Source organism: Dromiciops gliroides, chromosome 4 (assembly GCF_019393635.1).
Source record: "Dromiciops gliroides isolate mDroGli1 chromosome 4, mDroGli1.pri, whole genome shotgun sequence".
In the NCBI taxonomy this organism is placed as follows: Eukaryota; Metazoa; Chordata; class Mammalia; order Microbiotheria; family Microbiotheriidae; genus Dromiciops; species Dromiciops gliroides.
This window is the reverse complement of record NC_057864.1, coordinates 257,261,417-257,285,840: the sequence shown is the minus strand read 5'-3', so window position 1 is coordinate 257,285,840 and position 24,424 is coordinate 257,261,417. Positions and strand designations below refer to the sequence as shown.

The 24,424-nt window shown below is 34.9% G+C and overlaps 1 protein-coding gene across 2 annotated transcripts in view; it reads right to left on the bottom strand.

The window, feature by feature from the left end:
- Positions 1 to 24,424, bottom strand: part of UBR2 (ubiquitin protein ligase E3 component n-recognin 2) — a 154,402-nt gene that overhangs the window by 127,669 nt on the left and 2,309 nt on the right. For both annotated transcript variants that reach the window (XM_044000706.1, XM_044000705.1), the window contains exon 2: positions 6,637 to 6,896. In XM_044000706.1, the coding sequence (XP_043856641.1) occupies positions 6,637 to 6,896 (260 nt within the window). The remainder of the gene's footprint in view (positions 1 to 6,636; positions 6,897 to 24,424) is intronic.

Here is a 24,424-nt window from a genome sequence, read left to right as displayed (position 1 = left end):
GAAGACTTATATGAACTGATATAGAATAAAGGAGAACCAGGAAAACAATATGCACAATAACAACACCAAAAAAGAAACTGAGTATTTTAAAATTATAATGACCAAGCCTGGCACTAGCTAAGAGTTGAGAAAATAAGTCTCCCTCCTTTCACTATAGAGGTGGAAGACAATGAGTGTGGAATACTGCATATACTGTCATATTTGTCTGATGTGTTGCCTAGTTTTGATGAACTGCTTTATTTTCTTTTTCTTTTTTAATCTTTGTTACAATGGATAGTCTCATAGGGAGCAGGAGAAGGGATATAGTTAGGAATTAATGTGATAAAATGAAATTTCAAAAAGAAAATGTCTTATTTTGAATATATATATACAAAATAATATAGCAGTTACATTTATAAAGAAGTCCAAATTTTTGCGAGAAATAAATTACAAATTATTGTAGCAGATTCTACCACCCTTCTATCAGAACATGTTTTAAAAATTATGTTTAAGGTTATAGATTTGAACAAATCATTGAATAAACTGAAGTTAAAGTAAAAACCATACATTTTGGGGTTACGCATGGAACATTCACAAAAACTGATTTTGTTCTTAGGTACAGAAAAGTCCTAAGCAATTTAAAAGGGCAGACATTTTAAGTACTACATTTATGGACCACAATTCAATAAGCATACAATTAAACAAAAGTTATATACAAATACACAAGGACATTTAAAAGTAATTTATTAGACTATGCCTGTACTAAAGAAACTAATTATAAAAATGTCAAAAGGGTACTTCCATCAAAACAACAACAAATATTACATATCAAAGGCATGGAGGAGAACACTAAATGTGCTACAAGAAAAGAAGAAAGTTCAGTTTGGCTATATTTGAGAGTGCATATGAGAAAAGCCTGGAAATATACAGTGCACCAAAGAAATATTCGAACCCTCCAATTATGAATTCTTTCAGGACAGGGACTGCCATTTTTCATCTTTTTATCTCCCCAATACTAAGCATAGTAAATTCAAAGAACTGACTGAGAAAGAGAACACAAATGGAAGTTGAATCTACATTTAAGAAATTAGAACATGAAAAAAAAAAGAAATTAGAATATGAACAAAGTAATAACCCCAAAGAAAAGAAGGGAGATTATAAACATCAAAATAAAAATTAATAAAATGGCAAACAAATTGTTAAAACAAAAAGCTGGCTTATTTTTAAAGGCTCAATGAAATTGATGTATAGTTAAGACATTCTATTTTATAAAAGAATTACAAAAAGCTCAAAATTAGAAACAAGAGTGAAAGAAATCACACCACTTATCAGAAATTTATTATATCTAATTGCTTACTGTCTCAGGAAATGGGGAGAGTAGGGTAGGGAGGAGGGATAAAATTTGGAACTCAAAACTATAAATAAATATGTTTATTATTTTTTAAAAAGAAAGAAATTTATGTTAATAAAAATGTTAACTTAAAAGTAGTTTATCTTAAAAAAAATATAAAATGCCACTTTGAAAAAATAGTAAATAGACAGCCCAGGGGCAGCTAGGTGGCGCAGTGGATAGAGTACCGGCCCTGGAGTCAGGAGTACCTGAGTTCAAATCCGGCCTCAGACACTTAACACTTACTAGCTGTGTGACCCTGGGCAAGTCACTTAACCCCAGTTGCCTCACTAAAAAACAAAACAAAACAAAATAGACAACCTAAAGAAAATAGTTTCAGAAGAAATCAGACCTTTAAAGAACTCGCCTGAAAAAAAAATATCAGGACCAAGACAATTTAATTTCTCTAAACCTTTAAAGAACAAATAATTTCTATATGACATAGACTATTTCTAAACATAACGACCACAGGTTTCTGTCTGTAATGCTAATTATACCAAGAATATTATAGACCAGTATCATTAATGAATAAAAGTACAAAAATATTTAACTAAATGTTAGCAAGAAGAATCCAGTAATATATTAAAAAGAATTTAGTACAACCAAGATAATATATACCAGAAATGTAAGAATGGTTCATTATGAGAAAAATAATAAGATAAAAGTTCTAATTATATGATTGCAGTGATATATGTAACAGAAAAGAACCTGGACAAAATATGTTTTTTTAAAAACCCAAAATATAGAAAAAGACTATTTTTTCTTAATTAGATTAAAAATATATACTATTGAAACCAAGAGCCAGCATTACATAGAATGACTGGTTTCATACTGCTACTCTTTAAGAACTTTAAGCTCTAGCCAAACTATCTCAGTAGTCATACTGATAATTCAATGCTCCTTTAACAAATTACTATTTGTTAACTTATTTATATAACTAAGACTGAACTCTCTCCTCTTTTCCATCTTATGGAAACTTTATCTTCTATCTTCAAATCAGAAGCTTCCTCTTATGAAGCCTTCCCAGATACTCCCCAATTGTTAAGACCTCTTATTCATCAACTTTCCCTGTACTATTGTTATTTATGTTCATGCTTCATTGTCTTTAGACAAAGGGTTAAGCTCCTTAAGGATGGGGACTATTTAATTTTTGCCCTTGAAATTAGATGACTAAAAAAATTTGTTGAATTTTAATTGAAAGGTGAAATATTAGAGACATTCACACTAACAAGAGGTGATAAGCAAGGTTGTCCAGTTTAACACATCTATTTAACAATTTTAGAAATGTTAGCTCTAGCAAAAAAGTTATGAAAAAGAAATTAAGTGATTTTGGCAATGAAAAGTTTAAAATATCCATATTTCCAGATTACATGGGCTTTCTGACTAAATAAGAAGCTAAACAAATTAACTGATAATGAATAATGTTATCAAATTAACGAAGTCTGAGATAAATCTACAAAAATTATCTGGTTTTACACATCACTAACAAAAATCAGAAAAAGATGATACAAAGAGAAATAACCAAATTACTGAATATTTGGTCACTGACTTAACAAGACATGAGACCTAAATAAAGTCAAATTGTAAATGAACTTGATAAGAAATAAAGTAAGAAATTAATAATGGAGGGATTTTAGGGCAGCTAGGTGATGCACTGGATAAAGCACCAGCCCTGAATTCAGGAGGACCTGAGTTAAAATCTAGTCTCTGACATTTGACACTTACTAGCTGTGTGACTCTGAGCAAGCCACTTAATCCCCACTGTCCCACAAAAAATTAAATTAAATTAAATTAAATTAAAATAACGGAGGGATATCCTCCTGTCCATGGCTAAATTGAGCCAATATGCTCAAACATTAATATTTCCCAAACTAACTTACTGATTCAATGCAATATCAATCAAGATGCCAATCAGCAGCTTTCTAGAATCAGAAAAGATATTAACAAAATGTATATGAAAAAACAATCAGGGGGCAGCTAGGTGGCACAGTGGATAAAGCACCAGCCCTGGATTCAGGAGTACCTGAGTTCAAATCCGACCTCAGCCACTTGACACTTTACTAGCTGTGTGACCCTGGGCACATCATTTAACCCTCATTGCCCAGCAAAAAAAAAAAAAGAAAGAAAAGAAAAGAAAAAAAAAGAAAAAGAAAAAACAATCAGGCAAGAAGATCAAGGGGAAAAAAAAATATTAAGAGCAATCTCCCCTGCCATTAGAGCTATGTTTTATCATTCTGAAAACAATTCAGAATTATGCAAGAAAACTCACTAAACTGTTCACTCTCTTCTGATCTAGCAATCCCACTACTGGCTTGCTACATATACAGACACATATACATACACAAACATGTACACACATATTATATATTATATATAACCTGAAAAACAGAAAGCTCTCCAGATACACCAGCAGCAATTTTTATAGCAGTAATTTTTATCAGAGGAAAAAAAAAATTATGTCTATCAGTTGGGGACAGCTGAACAAATGGTGGTATATTAAAATTAATGAAAATGATTATGCTATAAAAATAACAAATGAGAAATTTAAAAAACATAGGAAAACTTTATGAACCAATACAGAAACAGGAGAACAACATACTAGAGGAACTGTGGTTCAGTGGAAATATATGGAGACAGAGGACCTAGCTCTGCTACTTACTATATTTGTGACCTTGGGAGAAGTCAGTTGACTTCTCTGGATTCAATCACTGCAATCTATAAAATGAGGGAGTTGAACTCGATGACCTCCAAAGTACCTTTCAGATCTAAATTTATGATCCTATGATAATTATAATGTAAACAAACCGAAGGCTAAAAACAAACCAAACTCTGAATAACTGGAATGACTAACCTTATCTCAGTGAACAGATAATAATACCTTAACCTCTAAGGAGAGAAGTACAAGATATTACATATACTATCAGATATGGACACTGTGTCAGTTTTAATTAACTGTTTTTCTTTGTTACAAAGATGGTTGAAGGTGAGGGAGAAGGTACACTGAAAAACAGACTGTGGTGTAAAAACAAAAGATATCAATAAAACTTAATTTATAGAAGAAAAGCAGACCAGAATATCAAAAGGAATTCTGGAGGAAAACATTTATATAGGATGATTTACCCTGCTATTATTTCAAAATACATTATAAAAATACAGTAATGGTCAAAATTACAAAATCATAGGTAAATAATAGGAAAATATATCAATAGGACATAATAAAGAACACAAAGGAACCAAATGTATCTAGAAGTCAGTTTTTGATAAACATAAGATTACAAAACATTGGGGAAAAGAATCATTGAATAAAGATTCAATAAAATTGCTGAGAAAATTGCGTAGCTATTTAGCAAAAACAACTTTAGATTCATATTTCAGAACACATACAGCAATAAATTCCAATGGAATCAATATCAAGATATAAAAAGCCAAATCATAAAGATTAAATTTTTCAGTTTTAGAAGAACAGTATTTTTAACAAATAGAAAAAATTACTAGAGACAAAGAGACGGCTTTGATAAACTAAGAGTAGTGCTTTAAGCATGACAAAATCCTCATATTCAAAATAAAAAGAATAGACTGAAGGAAAAAAACTCTGCATAAAATATATCTAATACAAATTCACAACAGTAAAACCAATTCCCCAATGTATAAATGGTTAAAGTGTTCACAGTAGTAAACACAAGCTATTAAAAACACTTGAAAGATTGTTCAAACTTTCTATCGCAAAGTGAGATGTGAAGCAAAAAAACCCAAAAATCTAAGTACTGTGTTACATCCATTAAAATAATTTAAGATGATAAATTCAATGCTGGCAGGGTTATGGAGAAACAATTATACTATTATTCAACTGGTCAGCTATATAAGTTGGTGCAGTCTTTCTGGAGAAAAATCTAGCAACATAAAGTGAGAGTCACAAAATAATTTCCAATGCTCCTACCTTTTGGGACGTCCTAAGAATGCATACAAAAATATTTAGAGCTGTCTAAAGAGAAAAAAAATCAAATTCCAAATGGCTCACTGGTTGGGAAATACCCAAGTAAACTGCTATACATGAATGTTATGTGATATTATTGTACAATAAAAATGACAAATACAAAAAACACACAGAAATGTTATGATACATGAAATAATGCAAAGCAAAAAAAAGTAGAAAGTAACAAACACAATGAAAACTACACAAATTTAACAGCAACAAAAATTTTAAGAACACAGATGGAAAAGAGATAAAACAGGAATATATTAAGTTGTTACTGTTAGCATTTTGTTAAAGTTTATATTTTTATCAAAATGTAAATAGTTTGGAGCTCAAGATTTTGGTCTAGATTTTATTTCATTTATTCATAGTTATTAAGATTGTTAGTAAGTTTATAATGAAAAATTATTTCTAAAAAGATAGTGGGCAATAGTAAAAAACTTGAACAGCTACTATGCACAAAGTTGAATCCGATAAAGCAAAAGAAATGCTTTAATACTTTACTTCTATACTCTATGCAGTGAGCATGGATTCCCTGAGAAACAGTAATAAATAGGCCAGCAGGCCAGGGAACAAAACAGAAACAGTAACCCATTTTAAACAAAGCTTTCAGGACTTTTCTAACAGGTAGCAGTATCAAACACCCAAAGAAACAACTATTATTACAATGTACATCTCATTACTTCGAATGTGAACATTTTATATTTGTTGAAGACACTATTTTTTTTTATAGTAGGCAAAAATTGTTTCTTGGCATTTTAATGCTTTATATATGGATTCCAGACTACTGTTCCAGGCTGATATTACAAGACTCTCCTTCATGCACTCTACATTATAACCAAACTGACAGACTTGCTGTCCTCCAAACAAGACACTGCATCTCCCACCTCCATGCCTTTTCACAAGCTGGCCTCCAGAACTGGAATGCACTTCCTCTTAACCATTTCCTCTTTGAATCCTGAGTTTACCTGTTAGCTCAGCTCAGGTGCTACCACCTCCTCCCTGAAGCCTTTCCTGTTGCCTCCAGTTACTACTGCTCGTTCCCTCCTCAAATTTTTTTGTACTTGATTATCTCTGTAAATGTTGTATCCCCCAAAAGAATGTATGTTTTATGAAGGCAGAGAATTTGTTCTTTTGTTTCTATTTCCAGCATGGTTATAATAGGCACATAATAAGTGCTTGGTATAGGAATGTTCTAATTATTTTCTTAAAATAAGATATGGGAAAATAGAAATAAACATATTAAAGTTTTCAAGTAAAAATATGTTAATATTTTAGGAGGAAGATGTGTTACCTGCAAGAATACGTAGGCTCTCCTACTTTAAAAACACGACCACAAAGATGGGAAGGTTTGTTCGCTTGTTCAAGTTTTGGAAATCCAAATGCAGGATCTTCACCACAAAGATACCATTCCATGGGTCCCAACAAAACATGTTGTGCCAGCATATCTTCTCTCTGTGGAGCAGGGTTGGGACCCCTACAGTATATTTTGGGTACATAGTGGGCTAGATGCTGGTATACTTCTTTAGTCAGGTCAGTTGCTTGTAGCCATTTCTTTAAAAAAAAAAAAAAGTCAAGTCAGAATACCTTACTAGTTAAAAAAAAAAGAATCAATTATTTTTCATATAAATTAAGTGCTGATTGGCCCTTTTAAAGATACATTTCAAATTTTCACTTCAAATTCTATTTTGCTTTGATGGATCCATGATTTTATGATCAGTATGGACATTTCCTCACTGATACAGATTAAAATCCCATTTATTCTGGGTAATTCCAGTCTGTCTTCCTCATAAATCCTCCTTGGTGACACTGTTAAATGCTAACTCTGCTGTAGAACAGCTTTATTTTTAATGAAGTGAAAATAAATTTACCAACATTGCAAAGGAAAGTCAGTTCTTAAAGTTACTATTTCCTCCTTTTACTTTTTCATGTACTTCTATTTACTGGTAAAGTGACACTGGACAAGGAATGAGAGGGCTCAGCTTGTCATTCTAGCCCAGCCTCTCCACTGCTCTCAGCATGAGTTTCCTCATTTGTATGATGAGAATAATAATACCTGAACTACCTAACCCTCAACAGCTGTTTTGAGGAAAACACACTTTAAAATTTGTAACAAATTACTCTAAAAGGTAATTTCTTCTATTACTTTCCCTTAATTCCATTTTGGATGCTCCATCTTTCTTTCCAATTCTATGATTCATCCTCAACATTCCCAAGGAACTTGACTTTCTCCCACCTCCATGTTGTATCTTGGATGGAAACCAAATCAATTTTGGCATTTCAGACATGAAAAAGGCAAAGTTGCTCTCTTGGTTCTAAAACGGAGTTAACATAACTAACAACTCATAACTGGATAGTATTTATACATAGTAAACAATTTTGAAATATTTCAGAGTGAGTTAGTTTGCTATCAAAACTGTCCACTAGTTACATGACACCACAGTAATGTTTACCAGGCACGAACATAGCAATATTTACTTCTGAGACCATCTCTAAATGTATGAAGAGTAGAATATCTAGTTTTAAAAATTAAACTGCAATAGTTTGATATCACTCCTACTTGCCACCCCCTATATCCTGTTATGATACTATTAACAACCTCTGTCCAAAGTCAATGCTACATATAGACTATAGAGCTACATTCCATTTTCCACTTCTCCAGAAATTTATACAACTGAGTATAAAAGCATATTCTATATAACATTCTACTACCTGTAAACACTGAAGATTTCTCACTGAAATAGGTTAAAATTAGTAAATAGTTGCTAATTTTGAGCTATGTAATAAATCAAAATCAAACAAGAAATTGTTGGCACTAGGAATACCTAAGTGAAAGTTCTCAGTTCCAAAGATCTATATATTTTTTTCTTCCTAGTCAATTTTATATTTTAAGTGAAACTCAAGAACTCTTTAAAGAATTTAAGGATTCTTAAGAAGTGTGGATTTTTTTTCTGATGGATCAGGACCTATAGCACCAGGGTAAAAATTCCCTATGAGGAAATAACTTTTCTATAACTTATATTCCTAGAAAGTTGTTTGGTTTTATTACAAATGAAATGGCTAATCACGACCCTGAAGACCAAGGAAGTACGCTTACACACCTTTTGAAAATGAGGTGATAGATTCAAGAGGCAGTATGAAACATACATTTTTGGGCATGACTAACGTGAAAATTTGTTTTGCTCATCTATGCATAAGTTATTAGAGTTTGGGATTTTTGTTGTTTCTGGGTTTTTTGTGTTGTGTGTTTTGTTGTTGTTCTTGTAAAGGCAGAAGGGACAAAAAATAATGCTTCTTCATTAAAAAAAAATCAACAATGTTCTTTTAATTATAAAGTTGCTGGGACATTAAAAGGTCAACTAACTTGAGGATTACACAGCCAGTAGAACTTAAATCCAGGTTGATGCTGACCCTTCTACCATAACAGGTTGCCTATCTTGTTAACACATCATAAAAATGGAATGCAAGTTGACTCAGGGGACTTCATCATGAAGACAGGTTAAGTTGATTCTTTTATCTCCTAAATGAAAATCTATCTTTCCCAAACACTACTAATTTTGTTGTGTTTGTTTTGTAAAAGAGATACCCTTTCAAAGTAGAGTGTTTCTATAGAGACTACAAGGATCCATTCTCTCCTTTGGGATAATTGGGTCTAAGTAAAATACATACACACATACATACACGTGTATATATACATATGTGTATATATATATATATGTTTGTGTGTCTCTCTACATATATGTATATGTATATAGACACACACATACATATATACATACACCTTAAGTTCAGAGATGAAAATAGGAACAAATAGAGAAGCCAACAATGTCAGGTCATGTGAACAGTCACCAAACAATAAACAAAATATGTACTTTATTAGGTAATTTTTTTTTACTAAAACTAGTAAACTAGAAGTTGTTTAGGAACAAACCCCAGGTTTCATAGCAAATAAAAGTATAGCAAAAACTTTTCCAAAAAAGGAGACAATCAAATGTTTTCAATACACCGTTGGCAAAGGATAACATGCATAGAAACGAATAAGTATCATCAAGGATTAAGATTGAAAAAAAAATCATTTCTATACAATCCTAAAAAGGTATCAAATTTCCTCAATTTTTTCTTTGAAGCAACACACTTACATGATCTGTATGAAAAACAGAAACGAATGACTTCTTGTTTTTCCTTCATTTTATGGTCTCAATATTGTAAAAAGAAGTCCTTTTTCCAGTTATTTTAATTACAGGGAGATAAGTGATGCAATTATCTAAAAGCACTCATGTAGCTTAATGGTGCTATCAACCAGGAAGGTCAAAATTATTCTTGGATCATTGAAACAAACTCAAAACCAAATAAAAGTTCGGGTTAAGTAAATGTTTCAGTTGATGAAATACCAATTATATAATACAAATCAAGGTTACAAACTTATATAGCATAAACCATTCTCAATATCCAATTTTAATTATGTAACATTTCACTATAATACTAAGATTTTTTAGAGTGGCTGAACTAAGACAAACTTGTTTAAAATATATAATCCCATTTTTTTAAGTTTAATTTTTTTGGTTATAGTTCAAATTCTGAACTGCCTGCCTCCCTTCCTCTCTAACATGCACTAAAGAGGGCCACCATTTAACAAAGATGTATAAATATATGTAAAACCATACTATGTATACTTCTTTTTATCAGTTCTTTCTCTGGAGGTGGATAACATCTTCCTTCATGCGTTCTTTATACCTGATCTGAATATTTATAGTATTCAGAAAAACTTGGTTGTTCACAATTATTCTTTGAACAAGAAATATTGTTGTTACTATATATAACATTCTCTTCTGCTCATTTCACTTTTCATTATTTCATGCAAGTCTTTCCATATTTTCTAAAATCAATCAGCTCACCATTTCTCGTAGCACAGCAGTATTCCATCACAATCATATACCACAACTTGTTTAGTCATTCCCCAATGGATGGGCATCCCCATAATTTCCAGTTCTTTGCTACCACAAAGAGAGCTGCTATAAATATTTTTGAACATATAGCTTCTTTTTCCTTTTTCCTGTTCACCTTGGGAAACAGACCTAATAGTGGTATTGATAGGTCAAAGGATATACACTATTTTATAACTCTTTGAGTATAAAATTGCTCTCCAAAATGTTGGATCAGTTCACAGTTCCACCAATAGGGGATTAATGTCCCACTTTTCCCACATCCTCTCCAACATTTGTCATTTTCCCCTTCTATAATTTTAGCCAATCAGATAGCTGTGAGATGGTTCCTCAAAAAAGTTGTTTTAATTTACATCTCTCTAATCAATAATGATTTAGAACATTTTTATATGACTATATATAGTTTTAATTTCTTCATTAAGAAACTGCCAGTTCAGGGGCAGCTAGGTGGCACAGTAGATAGAGCACCGGCCCTGGATTCAGGAGGACCTGAGTTCAAATCCGGCCTCAGACACTTGACACTTACTAGCTGTGATCCTGGGCAAGTCACTTAACCCTCATTGCCCTGCCAAAAAAACCCAAAAAACAAAAAAAAAGAAAAAGAAACAAACAAAAAAAGAAACTGCCAGTTCAGGGGCAGCTAGGTGGCGCAATGGATAAAGCACTGGCTTTGGATTCAGGAGGACCTGAGTTCAAATCCAACCTCAGACACTTGACACTTACTAGTTGTGTGGCCCTGGGCAAATCACTTAACCCTCATTCCAACCCCCCCCCCAAAAAAAAAGAAAAAGAAAGAAACTGCCAGTTCATATTTTTTTGACCATTCCTCAACTGGGAAATTCTTACAAATTTGACAGAGTTCTCTATATTTTTGAGATATGAGGCCCTTATCTGAGAAACTATTTATAAAATCCTCCCTCTCCCAATTTTCTGCTTTCTTTCTAATCTTGGGTCATTGGCTTTATTTGTACAAAAACTTCTTAATTTCATGTAATAAAAATTACACATTTCACATCTCACAATGCTCTCCATTTTGTTTATTCATAAATTCTCCTCTCCATAAGTCTAATAGGTAATGTGTTCACTGTTCTTCTAGGATTTTTTTCTGCTATCTCCCTTTATATTTAGGTCATGTATCCATTTTGACCTTATCGTGGTAAATTGTGTAGAATATTGATCTATACCTAATTTCTGTCAGACTGTTTTCCAGTTTTCCCAACAATTTTTTTTTACCAATGTATTATTATCCCAAAAGCTTAAATCTTTGCATGTGTCAAACACAAGGCTACTATAATCATTGACTTCTATGTATTATATGTCTACACAGAAGGCAGTACCAGATAGTTTTTTTTTTTGTTTTGGTTTGGGTTTTTTTTTTTTTTTTTTTTGGCAGGGCAATGGGGGTTAAGTGACTTGCCCAGGGTCATGCAGCTATTAAGTGTCTGAGGCTGGATTTGAACTCAGGTACTCCTGAATCCAGGGCCAGTGCTTTATCCACAGTGCCACCTAGCTGCCCTCAGTACCAGATAGTTTTAATAATTACTGCCTTGGGGCAGCTGGGTGGGGCAGTGGATAGAGCCTGAGTTCAAATCCAGTCTCAGACACTTAACACTAGCTGCATGACCCTGGGCAAGTCACTTAACCCCAACTGCCTCACTAAAAAAACAAACAAAACAAAACCCCAAACCAAAAAACCAAAAAAAAAATAATTACTGCCTTATAATATAGTTTAAGATATGGTACTGCTAAACCACTTTCCTTCAAATTTTTTTCCATTAATTCCTTTGACATTCTTAACCTTTTGCTATTCCAAAATAATTTTATTATTATTTTTTTGAGTTCAAGAAAATAATTTTTTGGTAATTCAATTGGGATGGCATTGAAGAAGTAGATTAGTTTCGGTAAAATTTACATTTTTATTATATTGGCTCTGCCCACACATGAACAATGAATATTTCTCCAGTTATTAAAATCTGACTTTATTTGTATAAAAGTGTTTTATAATTATGTTCATGTAGCTCTTGAATTTGTCTTGGCAGGTATACTCACAGTACATTCCCATTTTTAAGAAATAAATGTACCAAAAAAAAATTTATAATGTATGAAAATCTGAAATCCTAAAACAAAGAAACTAGGTATAGCTATTTACATCATGAAAGGAATCACCACTGGAAACCCCAACTCTCCTACTACAAATAACTTGTCAAAAATGTATGTGTATTATGTAAAGCAATGCATATTTGTGTATGGATTCTGTCCTTTATATAAGTTACCAGAAATGACAGTGGAGAAATAGAGTGAGAAAAAAAGGTAGAAAAAGTTCCCTTAGAGAATAAAGGACCATGAATCTCTCACTAGTTGCCACAATCACTGTTTCCCTCAACTTACTTTAACACTTAAGGATCTCTGATTTCATCAATGTGAGTACACCTTCAACTGAAAGACTCCTAGTGGGCAGTCCTTAGTTGCTGTAGCCAAAAAAAAAAAATATATATATATATATATATATATATATATATATATATATATATCATCTAGTAGCCAAGCTTCAGGCTGTACCTAAATCTCTTTGAAGTGAGCTAGGTTTGTCCTCCACCTCTCAGAGGCCTATTCCTGAATCTTTTCCAACTTGGTAGGACTTGCCAGAACTTGTGTTCACTTTCAAGAACTGAGTCACTTACCTACCAAGATGAAATACCACATAGCAGGGCTCAATTGGAGGACTCCTCTTAACATGTGTTAAAAAATTTAAAAATTGGGACCATGAATTAGTTTCATGTTTATATTGGAAGTGAGTGATGAGAAAAGTAAATCTAAACAAAAATAATTCTTACTACTGCAGTTACCATCACATCATACTTATAGACCTGGATTTCTTTTTTTTTTTTTTTTCCGATAGGCAATTGGGATTAAGTGACTTGCCCAGGGTCACACAGCTAATAAGTGTTAAGTGTCTGAGGCTGGATTTGAACTCAGGTCCTCCTGACTCCAGGGCCAGTACTCTATCCACTGCGCCACCTAGCTGCCCCTTGGATTTCTTTTTCTAATGGTATGGTCCTTTTGCATACCTGGGATAGAAAGTAGTATAGCAAGACCCTTAAAAATCCTTCCTCTTGTCTCATCAGACTACCAGGATAGACAGACTCTATCCCCAACACAAAGCACTAGGACCATGCAAGTATTCACCACTATGAGAGAGTTGAAAATTGTACCTTCTTTGTATTACTATTTCCTGCAAGATTTGGGCCTTTAATGAAATACAAGAAACTTGATACATTACAAAATTATTCCACAGAAAAACGTAGCATTATAGAAAAGTATTTTTAACCACCACTAAAATTTTACTCTGATGCTTCCTCACTGTGTGGAAATGATGACCCTGGTTTTGTAGGTATCTACATGAGCTGAGTGCAAGCTCTGGCAGGCCCTATTTAACTGGGAAGGCTTTAGGTATGGGCCTGATATATCTGTCTTCCAAGGACTAAGCAAGCTAAGTTCAGAAATGCTCATGACTAACTTACAGCAAAGTGATCAATTCTGGGCACAGAAACTGTCAAAGATGATCTGCTGAGTTATAAAGGGGTCTGGTGCTGCATCACTAGATGGAACACCCATGTCAACAAAAGGACTATCCTTATATATTAAAGATAGTCTCTAAGATTCCTTCTAGCTCTAAATTCTATGCTGCTATGATCCCAGTGACCCAGGAAGCAATAAGTCCTACCTAGAGCAGGGCTTCTTAAACTTTTCCCACTTGTGACCCCTTTTGCCTGAGAAATTTTTACTCAACCCTCAGTAGGTAGGTATATAAAATAGTTATACAAAACCTTTTACTGTTGCCAAACTTTTCACAACCCCCACATTCAGTTACTCGACCCCACAGTTTAAGAAGCTTTGCTTTAAAGTAACGAAACAAGTAAATTTTTTGTAGATGTTCCCTGATGTATCCCTCCCCTTAATGTTCAAGACAGCTGTCTACCTTGCCTACCTGTAAATCTCCACTTTGTCCCAATATAACAAATAAAGGAAAAAGATATTGTTATGCATTTATCCTAGTGATAATCCGTTGCTCTCACACACTCTTTTGTCCTGTTTAGAAATAATAAAAACTGCGTGCAAGCAATTCTTTTTTTTTTTTTTTTTTTTTTTTTTTTTTTTTTTTTTTGTGAGGCAATTGGGGTTAAGCGACTTGCCCAGGGTCACATAGCTAGTAAGTGTTAAGTGTCTGAGGCAAGATTTGAACTCAGGAACTCCTGACTCCAGGGCCAGTGCTCTATCCACTGCGCCACCTAGCTACCCCTTGCGAGCAATTCTTTTTTTTTTTTTTTTACATATAAGGTATTTTATTTTTTCCGTTACATATAAAGATAGTTCTCAACTTTTGTTTATACAAGCTTTACAATTTCAGATTTTTCTCCCTCTCTCCCCTCCCTCCCCCCTCCCCCAGACAGCAGGTAATCTGATATAGGTTATATCTATATATCTATATACATATACATATAGATATATATATCTATACACATACATATATATACACATAATAACATTAATCCTATTTCTGCATTTATCCTGTTATAAGAGAAAAAATCAGAGCAGTAATGCAAAACCTCAAAATAGAAAAAAAACCCAACAGCACCCAAAACAAAAGAAATAGTATGGTTCAATCAGCATCTATACTCCACAGTTCTTTTTTTTTTTTTTCTTGGATTTGGAGATCCTCTTCTATCACGAGTTCCCTGGAACTCTTCTGTGCCATTGCATTGGTGAGAAGAATATAGTCCATCACAGTAGATCAACACTCAATGTTGATGATACTGTGTACAATGTTCTTCTGGTTCTGTTCATCTCACTCATCATCAGCTCACGCAAGACCCTCCAGGTTTCTCTGAACTCCTCCTGCTCATCATTTCTTACAGCACAATAGTATTCCATTGTATTCATATACCACAACTTGTCCAGCCATTCCCCAATTGATGGGCACTCCCTCAACTTCCAATTCCTTGCTACCAAGTAAAGAGCAGCTATAAATATTTTTGTACATGTGGGTCCCTTTCCCCTTTCCATGATTTCTTTGGGAAAAAGACCTAAAAGTGGAATTGCTGGGTCAAAGGGTATGCACAGCTTTATCGCCCTTTGGGCATGATTCCAAATTGCTCTCCAGAATGGTTGGATCAGCTTGCAGCTCTACCAACAATGCATTAGTGTTCCAATTTTCCCACAGCTTCTCCAACATTTATTATCTTCCTTTTTTGTCATTTTAGCCAATCTGATAGGTGTCAGGTGGTACCTCAGAGTTGTTTTAATTTGCATCTCTCTAATCATTAGAGATTTAGAGCATTTTTTCATATGGGAATAGATAGCTTTGGTTTCTTCATCAGAAAACTGCCTGTTCATATCCTTTGACCATTTCTCAATTGGGGAATGACTTGGATTCTTATAATTTGATTTAGTTCCCTATATATTTTAGAGATGAGGCCTTTATCAGAAATACTGCCCTCAAAAATTGTTTCCCAGCTTTCTGCCTCCCTTCTAATTTTGGATGCAAGCAATTCTTAAAACAATAATCATCTGCATTTGTTTAGTGAAGTTTTTGTGAGAAAACAGCTCAATATAAATTTCTATTAAGAAGTATGCACTCATCATATGATATGAAAGATTACAAATGAAAACATCATTGTTTACAAATGCTAGAAGAAACTGTCTTCTCCTTTTGCATCCCTCTTATCATATGAGCAAACATTTTCATTTGTACAGTACTTTTAGTTTTAGAAACAGCTTCCAAGGGGTCACAGATTTGTAGCTAGAAGGGACCTTAGTGGCCATCTAGTCTAATCCCTTCATTTGGCAGGTGAGAAGACCAAGGCCCACAGAGGATAAATGACTTGCTCAAAGTCTAAGAGCCAGGATCTAAATCACAGTGTGCTCAGATTCCAAATCTGGCCTTCTCTCCACTGTATCCTACTGCTTTCTTGATAATAGCCCTGTAAGGTGGGTGGTCCATTAGCTCCTTCCACAGATCTAGAGGTTACAATTAACAAGTGTCAGAGAAAGGACTTGAAAACAAGTTGCTGATTCCAAAAGCAGAGCTGCTTCTGCTATAGGAAAGCACATCAATGTTCCTATGTATGAACTATAAGATTACATGTAAAATTTCAAGGGAATTCTAAAAATTAATTCCAAATATGGAAGTTTACTTTTCACTAAGGCAGATCCTTAATAATTAAAAGCAAAAACTGGAAACTGGAAACAATTAATCCTGGCACTATACTCAAACTTGCTAGTGCAAGAAATGTGAACATACAGAATAGGTCTGAGACAACCCTACCTGCTGTAAAAACAATTCTGCCATTATCCAAAGTAACAGTGGATAATATAAAATACTTGGGAGTCTACTTGCCAAGACAAACCCAGGAACTCTATGAACACAACTACCAAACACTCTTCACACAAATCAAATCAGATCTAAATAATTGGAAAGATATCAATTACTCATGGATAGGCAGAGCTAATGTAGTAAAAATGACAATACTGCCTAAATTAATTTACTTATTCAGTGCCATACCAATCAGACTACCTAAAAATTATTTTATAGAGCTAGAAAGAATAATAACAAAATTCATCTGGAAAAACAAAAAATCAAGACTATCCAGGGAAATAATGAAAAAAAATTCACAGGAAGGTGGATTAGCAGTACCAAACATGGAGCTCTACTATAAAGCGGCAGTCATCAAAACTATCTGGTACTGGCTAAAAAATAGAGTGGTAGATCAATGGAATAGGCTAGGTTCAGGAAATGCAGTAGTAAATGACACTAGTAATGTAGTGTTTGATAAACCCAAAGACTCCAGCTTCTGGGATAGGAACTCAGTATTTGACAAAAACTGCTGGGAAAACTGGAAGATAGTATGGCAGAAATTAGGCATAGACCAACATCTTACACCTTATACTAAAATAAGGTCAAAATGGATACACGATTTAGACATAAGAGGTGATACCATAGGTAAATTAGGAGAGAAAGGAATAGTCTACCTATCAGATCTTTGGAAAGGAAAACAGTTTTTGACCAAACAAGAGACAGAGTATATTATAAAATGCAAAGTGGATGATTTTGATTACATTAAATTAAAAATTTTTTGTACAAACAGAAGCAATGCATCCAAAATTAGAAGGGAGGCAGACAGCTGGGAAACAATTTTTGAGGCCAGTACTTCTGATAAAGGCCTCATCTCTAAAATATATAGGGATGGGCGGCTAGGTGGCGCAGTGGATAAAGCACCGGCCCTGGATTCAGAAGTACCTGAGTTCAAATCCGGCCTCAGACACTTACTAGCTGTGTGACCCTGGGCAAGTCACTTAACCCCCATTGCCCCGTCCAAAAAAAAAAAAAAAGGCAAAAAAAAAAATAAAATATATAGGGAACTAAATCAAATTTATAAGAACCCAAGTCATTCCCCAATTGAGAAATGGTCAAAGGATATGAACAGGCAGTTTTCTGATGAAGAAACCAAAGCTATCTATTCCCATATGAAAAAATGCTCTAAATCTCTAATGATTAGAGAGATGCAAATTAAAACAACTCTGAGGTACCACCTGACACCTATCAGATTGGCTAAAATGACAAAAAAGGAAGATAATAAATGTTGGAGAAGCTGTGGGAAAATTGGAACACTAATGCATTGTTGGTAGAGCTGCGAGCTGATCCAACCATTCTGGAGAGCAATTTGGAATCATGCCCAAAGGGCGATAAAGCTGTGCATACCCTTTGACCCAGCAATACCACTTTTGGGTCTTTTTCCCAAAGAAATCATGGAAGGGGGAAAGGGACCCACATGTACAAAAATATTTATAGCTGCTCTTTATGTGGTGGCAAAGAATTGGAAGTTGAGGGGATGCCCATCAACTGGGGAATGGCTGGACAAGTTGTGGTATATGAATACAATGGAATACTATTGTGCTATAAGAAACGATGAGCAAGAGGAGTTCAGAGAAACCTGGAGGGTCTTGCATGGGCTGATGACGAGTGAGATGAGCAGAACTAGAAGAACATTGTACACAGTAACATCAACATTGAGTGTTGATCTACTGTGATGGACTATATTCTTCTCACCAATGCAATGGCACAGAAGAGTTCCAGGGAACTCGTGATGGAAGAGGATCTCCAAATCCAGGGGAAAAAAAAAAAGAACTGCGGAGTATAGATGCTAAATGAACCATACTATTTCTTTTGTTTTTGATGCTGTTGTTTTTTTTCTATTTTGAGGTTTTCCATCATTGCTCTGATTTTTTTTCTCTTATAACATGACTAATGCAGAAATAGGATTAATGTTATTATGTGTGTATATATATATATATATATATATATATATATAACCTATATCATATTACCTGCTGTCTAGGGGAGGGGGGAGGGAGGGGAGGGAGGGAGAAAAATCTGAAATTGTAAAGCTTGTATAAACAAAGGTTGAGAACTATCTTTACAATGTAACGGAAAAAAAATACTTTATTAATTAAAAAAAAAACAATTCAGCCAAGGGGGGAAAAAATGGGAAATTGGAAATAGAAGAGTGGGAGGAAAAGGTAAAGTACAACATAATAAAGAATAATCTTAGAAATCAAAATTTAGAAGTTATACTAATCAACAGAAAGCAGTGTCAAGTAAGATCATTTTAAACATTTTAAGTGCTTACTAATGTGCCAGGAGCTATGTTAAATACTGAGAATACAAATACAAGCAGAAATAAAGACAGCCCCAGCCTTCAGGAGCTTACATTGTAATTGGTGAAAGACAGACGACAGATAAATGGAAGCTGAAAAGTAAGGGGGGGATGGGAAAGATCCTGGAGACATCAAGGTAGCTAGTAGTCAGAAGGGGGTCTGCAGAAGAATGAAATCATTTCGAGGCAGCTAGGTAGAGCGGTATACAATATAAAGTGCAGGACTTGGAGCCAGGAAGACCTGAATTTGAATCTCACCTTACACACAACTAATTGTATGAACCTGAGCAAGTTGATTAACCTCTAGGGACCTCAGTTTCCTCATCTGTAAAACGTGACTAACAGCACCAACCTTAAAGGGTTCGCTGTGGGGATCAAATGAGTGAACATATTTAAAGAGCTCTGCAAACTTTAAAACACTATACAAAAGCTAGCTATCATTACTGTTGTTATTACATGGCAGGCCTGGACTCATTCCTTAAAGTGAATTTTCTGGGAGGAAATAGCTAACTGGAGAAAGACCACAGAGGCAGAGTGTTTTTTGAGTATGAGAAGTCCAGGGGTCTTGGGGAAGAGGGAGGGAAGGGAGAAAAAAATTTTTTTGGAATTACAAATCCAGTGAAAACAAATGTTGAAAAATCCTTATATGTAATATATAACTAGAAAATAATAAAATTAAATTAAAAAAAAAAGAAGTCCAGGGGTGTAGTGAACTTCCTGCATGAGGAGCCTTCTGTAGCAAGGTAGGGAAAACCCAGAGTCAGGAATAGAGCCAAGTTCCAAGTTCAAAGCCCTTTGGGCTTGTGTCCCAGGACAATGGCTTCTCTGGGTTTCCCTACAGGACTGGTTGCAACATCCAGCCTATAATCCTGAGCTCCAAGTGACGGATGGGATATCTGATAGGCAGAAGATCATCCCTAGTCACATACTGTTAAGTACACCTTAGGAAAAGCAGTATGTTTCCAGTCATTTGATATAGTTACAGACTAAGGAGAAGGAATGAGAAGATGAGACAAGTTTTTTTAGCTACCATTTCCAATGATAATGTGATTCCCACCAGTCACCAGTTAAAACAAGATGCTAAAGGATACTCCTTTTATAACTTTTACTTGCTTGCCTTTTTCAAATTTAACTATTTAATTGAAATTTAATTTCAAGCCCTATTTAGCCTTATAATAGTACCAACATGAAAGCTATTTTTAGTAAAATATCATTAATTCATTCTAATTTGAAAATCAGTATGACTTTACCTCTTTTTTTTTTTTAGTAAGGCAATTGGGGTTAAGTGACTTGTCCAAGGTCACACAGCTAGTAAGTGTCAAGTGTCTGAGGCCAGATTTGAACTCAGGTCCTCCTGAATCCAGGGCCGGTGCTCTATCCACTGCACCACCTAGCTGCCCCGAAAATCAGTATGACTTTAAAGTTAGGCTTGGAGAATACTGTGAAAAGAATGCCACTTCATTACTATCCCACATATTCAGTGAACCATAGGTCAATGAAGGGTAATCCCTGACATGTTCCCATATAATTCAATATAACAAACGTCTATTAAATGCCCACCCAGAGCCTGGGGATGTGCGGGCACTGCTGATATAGACAAAAATGAAACAATCCCTGCACTCAAGGAACTAATATTCTAATGGAATGATAACAAAATATATACAGGTAGGTTTATATAAGAGACAAAGCAGGGAATGAAGGTAGCAAAAAAGAAATTTAAGTGTTCCAGAAAAATGTAATGAGTTAAAAAAACCCAAACAAACCACCTGGGAGGCTTAGGTAAGGCTTCACAGAGGAGGCAGCACCTGAGCTAAGCCTTGGGGGGGGGGGGGGGTGGATTCCAAGAGAAACAGATGAAAAGGGCAAACATCCTGGAGGGGGGGAGGGGGAAGAAGGGAGTCTGTATGAATGCATGGAGTCAGCAAATGCCATGAAAAGAGTGATTAGTCCAATTCAGTTGCAACATAGAATCAAGGAAGGAGAACAATGTGAAAATAAGGCTCAAAAGGTAGGTTGGTACTAGAATATCGATGGTCTTCAATGCCAGATTATTTTGTATTTTGAGTTTATCTGAATCTTTTTTATCCTAGAAACAATAGGGAACCACTAAGGGTTTTTGAGCAGGTAAGTACTATGGCCATCCACATGCTTTAGGAAGATAGTACTGGCAATAATGTGAAAAATAGATTGGGGATTCAGGAGACAGAACAGAGGAATCTGTAAGATGGCTACTACATTAGTTTAAGTGAAAGGTTAATGAAGGCCTGAAATTAGAGTTGTGGCCACAAGATCATAAGATCTTTGATTGAGAACTGGGAGGGACCTTAGAGTTTATCTATTCCAGCCCTACTGTGAGTGGATTAAAAAAAGAAAGACAGATGCAGGAGAGATGATGTGGAAGGAAGCAAAACTGACTGTATTTGGAACCTCAACAAATGATTCCAAGGTTATTAATCTGAGTGACTAGGACAACGATTGTAACCTCCTGCAGCTTGATAACCGATTTGGAGGCAAAGGGGCTAGACTCCAGCTCTGACTTCCCCTCGCCACCTGTGCAACTTTGGATAAATAACTTAACCTCTCCAGGTCTCTGTTTCCAAGTAGATAACTTCTAGGATCCTTTCAACTCTAAATCTATAATCTAATGATGGTGTTCCCATAAATGGTATCTATGGCTTTAAAGTTTGAAAAGTGCTTTAATTTGATCTCTAACACACCATATAGGAATTATTATCCCTGCTTTACAGATGAGAAAAGGATCAGAAAAGTCAAGTAATTTATAAGCTAGTAAAATTAGGGCTTGAACCTAGGTCTCTCTTGATGCCAGTTCAGCACTCTTTCTACTATACCAATACAGAAGTTAATAGGAAAAACTTTATGTATAGACTTGGAGACAATAAATGATCTGTTATTCCAAGAGCAACCTAATTCAGAATCTTATCATCAGGCTAGCCACCAGGCAATCATTTTTCCCCCCAATCACAATTCACAAAGACAAGGTTTAGAAGAGTTAGGATTTAGATTGGTGAAGACACAATCACAGTCCCTTTAAATATCTAAGAAATAGATAATTGTGGTGGAAAAGGCAGCAAGACATATTGGAGTCAGCCTTCAAGTGAAGATCTGGGTTCAACTTCATACCCTAACACAAACTTTGTAACCCTTAGCAAGTCACTTAACTATTTAATATCACCCTAAGAGGCAGAACAGTAGCTGCATCACAGGATGGGCCCCAAAATAAATAAATAATGCTCAGATGGTAAAGGGGGAGGGGGTAGGGAAGAGATGGACTGTACATTATATTACTCAAAAAATTTGATATTTCAAAAGTTATCACAGTCATTGTTGAATCAGTGTACATGATGCCCCATGCAGAGCCAGCTGCATTGTTAACCTTCAACTCTCAGATCAAATATTTCTTTCTTCTTTCCAATATTAACTTGTTTAGCAATGGCTCACTTTAACCCATGTAAAAAGTAAAATCACAAAAGTAAAATGTAACTTGCAAAGTTAGAACTACCCCCCAAAAAATCCCCCCCCAGGGCAATGAGGGTTAAGTGACTTGCCCAGGGTCACACAGCTAGTTAAGTGTCAAGTGTCTGAGGCTGGATTTGAACTCCGGTCCTCCTGAATCCAAGGCCAGTGCTTCATCCACTGCGCCACCTAGCTGCCCCTCAAAATTTTAATTAAGTGAAATCCAAGCTAATGACTTTCAGCTGCAGCCCCTCTGATCTCTCAATTGGTGTACTGCTAGTCTACTGCACCATGTATTGTTTAGGGGCCCGGCATTCTAATACAGGTTTCTTACTAGTTTTCTACTACAATCTCACCACTCCACTCAATTCAATAAATATTGGCCGAATGCCTATTCTGTGCAGAGCACTTCTGGTAGATAGTAGGGAAAGATAAAAGGTTTTATAAATCAGGATCCCTCTCCTCCTGAAACTTATGATCTAACAGGCTGATACAACCCAGACATAAACAATGCAAAATAACATGCAAGTACATTAGACAGGTATGTGAGATCTAAGGAAAACAATATTACTGACTGGAGAAGGAAGAGGGAAATCAGGGAAGGCTTCATGGAGGTGATATTTCAATTTGGTTTTAAGGTAATAGGGAGTCAATTGAAATTTTTGAAAAGAGGAGTGACATAACCAGATATATGCATTAGGATTATTTTTGTGACAATATTAAAGATGATGAATTGGAGGGGGACAAGATAATACCTTTAGAAAGGCAATGTTAGTGTAACTCAAAAAGAGATATGAGAGGATACTCCCAACTCGCTCGCTCCTTTGGAAGTGGATGGTCTACAGGTGTTGCACATATTTTCAGAATTTTCAATGTAGTGATCACGTGTCCTAATGTTTCCCTCTTCTTTTTCTTTCTTTTGTCTTTAAAAAATACTATTTGTTATATTTGATGGCTCTCTAGGGGTAGGGGAGGATTAAGATGATGTTAGGCAGAAGACAGCAATAAAAACACTTTTCAAATAAAGAAGTGGTAATAAAAGCCTGAAGTCAGGCAGTAACACTAAGAGGAGAAATTGGAGAGATGTTAGGGAAGCAGAATCATAGATCTAGAGCTGGAAGAACCCTTAGTTGTCTACTCATTCAATCCAACTGCTTCATTTTACAGATAAGAAAATTGAGGTATAAAGGAATGGCTTGTCCAAAGTCACACAGGCATTAGGTGGCAGGAAAACCAAGTATCTAAAGTATGAATCAAATATGGATAGAATACCTTATCAATATAGATTAGCCGCCATTATTTACTTAGTGAAGATTATTCCCATTTATGTTTCCATGAGTCACACAGAATACCTGCATAGTCTAGCCAAAGGTTTTCTAATCTTTAGATGTAGGGTGGATAAAGTTACAACCCAGTATAAAGTGGATAGAAGTAAAGCCTAACCAAACACTCCTATACTATGGCTAAAAAGACTAAAGACTAAACATTCTTGACTCTTTGAGGAAAGTTCCTTCATAGATTCAACATATCAGTAAACTAAGTTCCTTCTGGCATCTCCTAATCCCTTCCTTCATCTCTTTCCTTTATCCAGTCAAATTCACTTCAGTACACTCTCATTCAGAGAGAAGCATTCATTTAACACAGTAACATCCTTTCTCCCTTTCAAACATAGCCATCCATAAGTTCATAGGTCATTCAAGGCAAATAGAGGCTTAAAAAAAAAGATCTGGCACCTTGGAAATGTTACTTATGCCAAGGGAATCACTGAGAAACTAAAGTTATTTTCAGTTTTATTTACAGGCAATCTAGATGATGTGCTTGCTCTTATCTTAGTACTTCTGCTTGTCCTTTCAGAAAAGATTTCACTTCAGAAGAGATGTCATATATTCTATAAGGGTCATTTTGAAATTCTAGTTTTTACTGTCATTTAAAAAAAAAACCACAAGATACA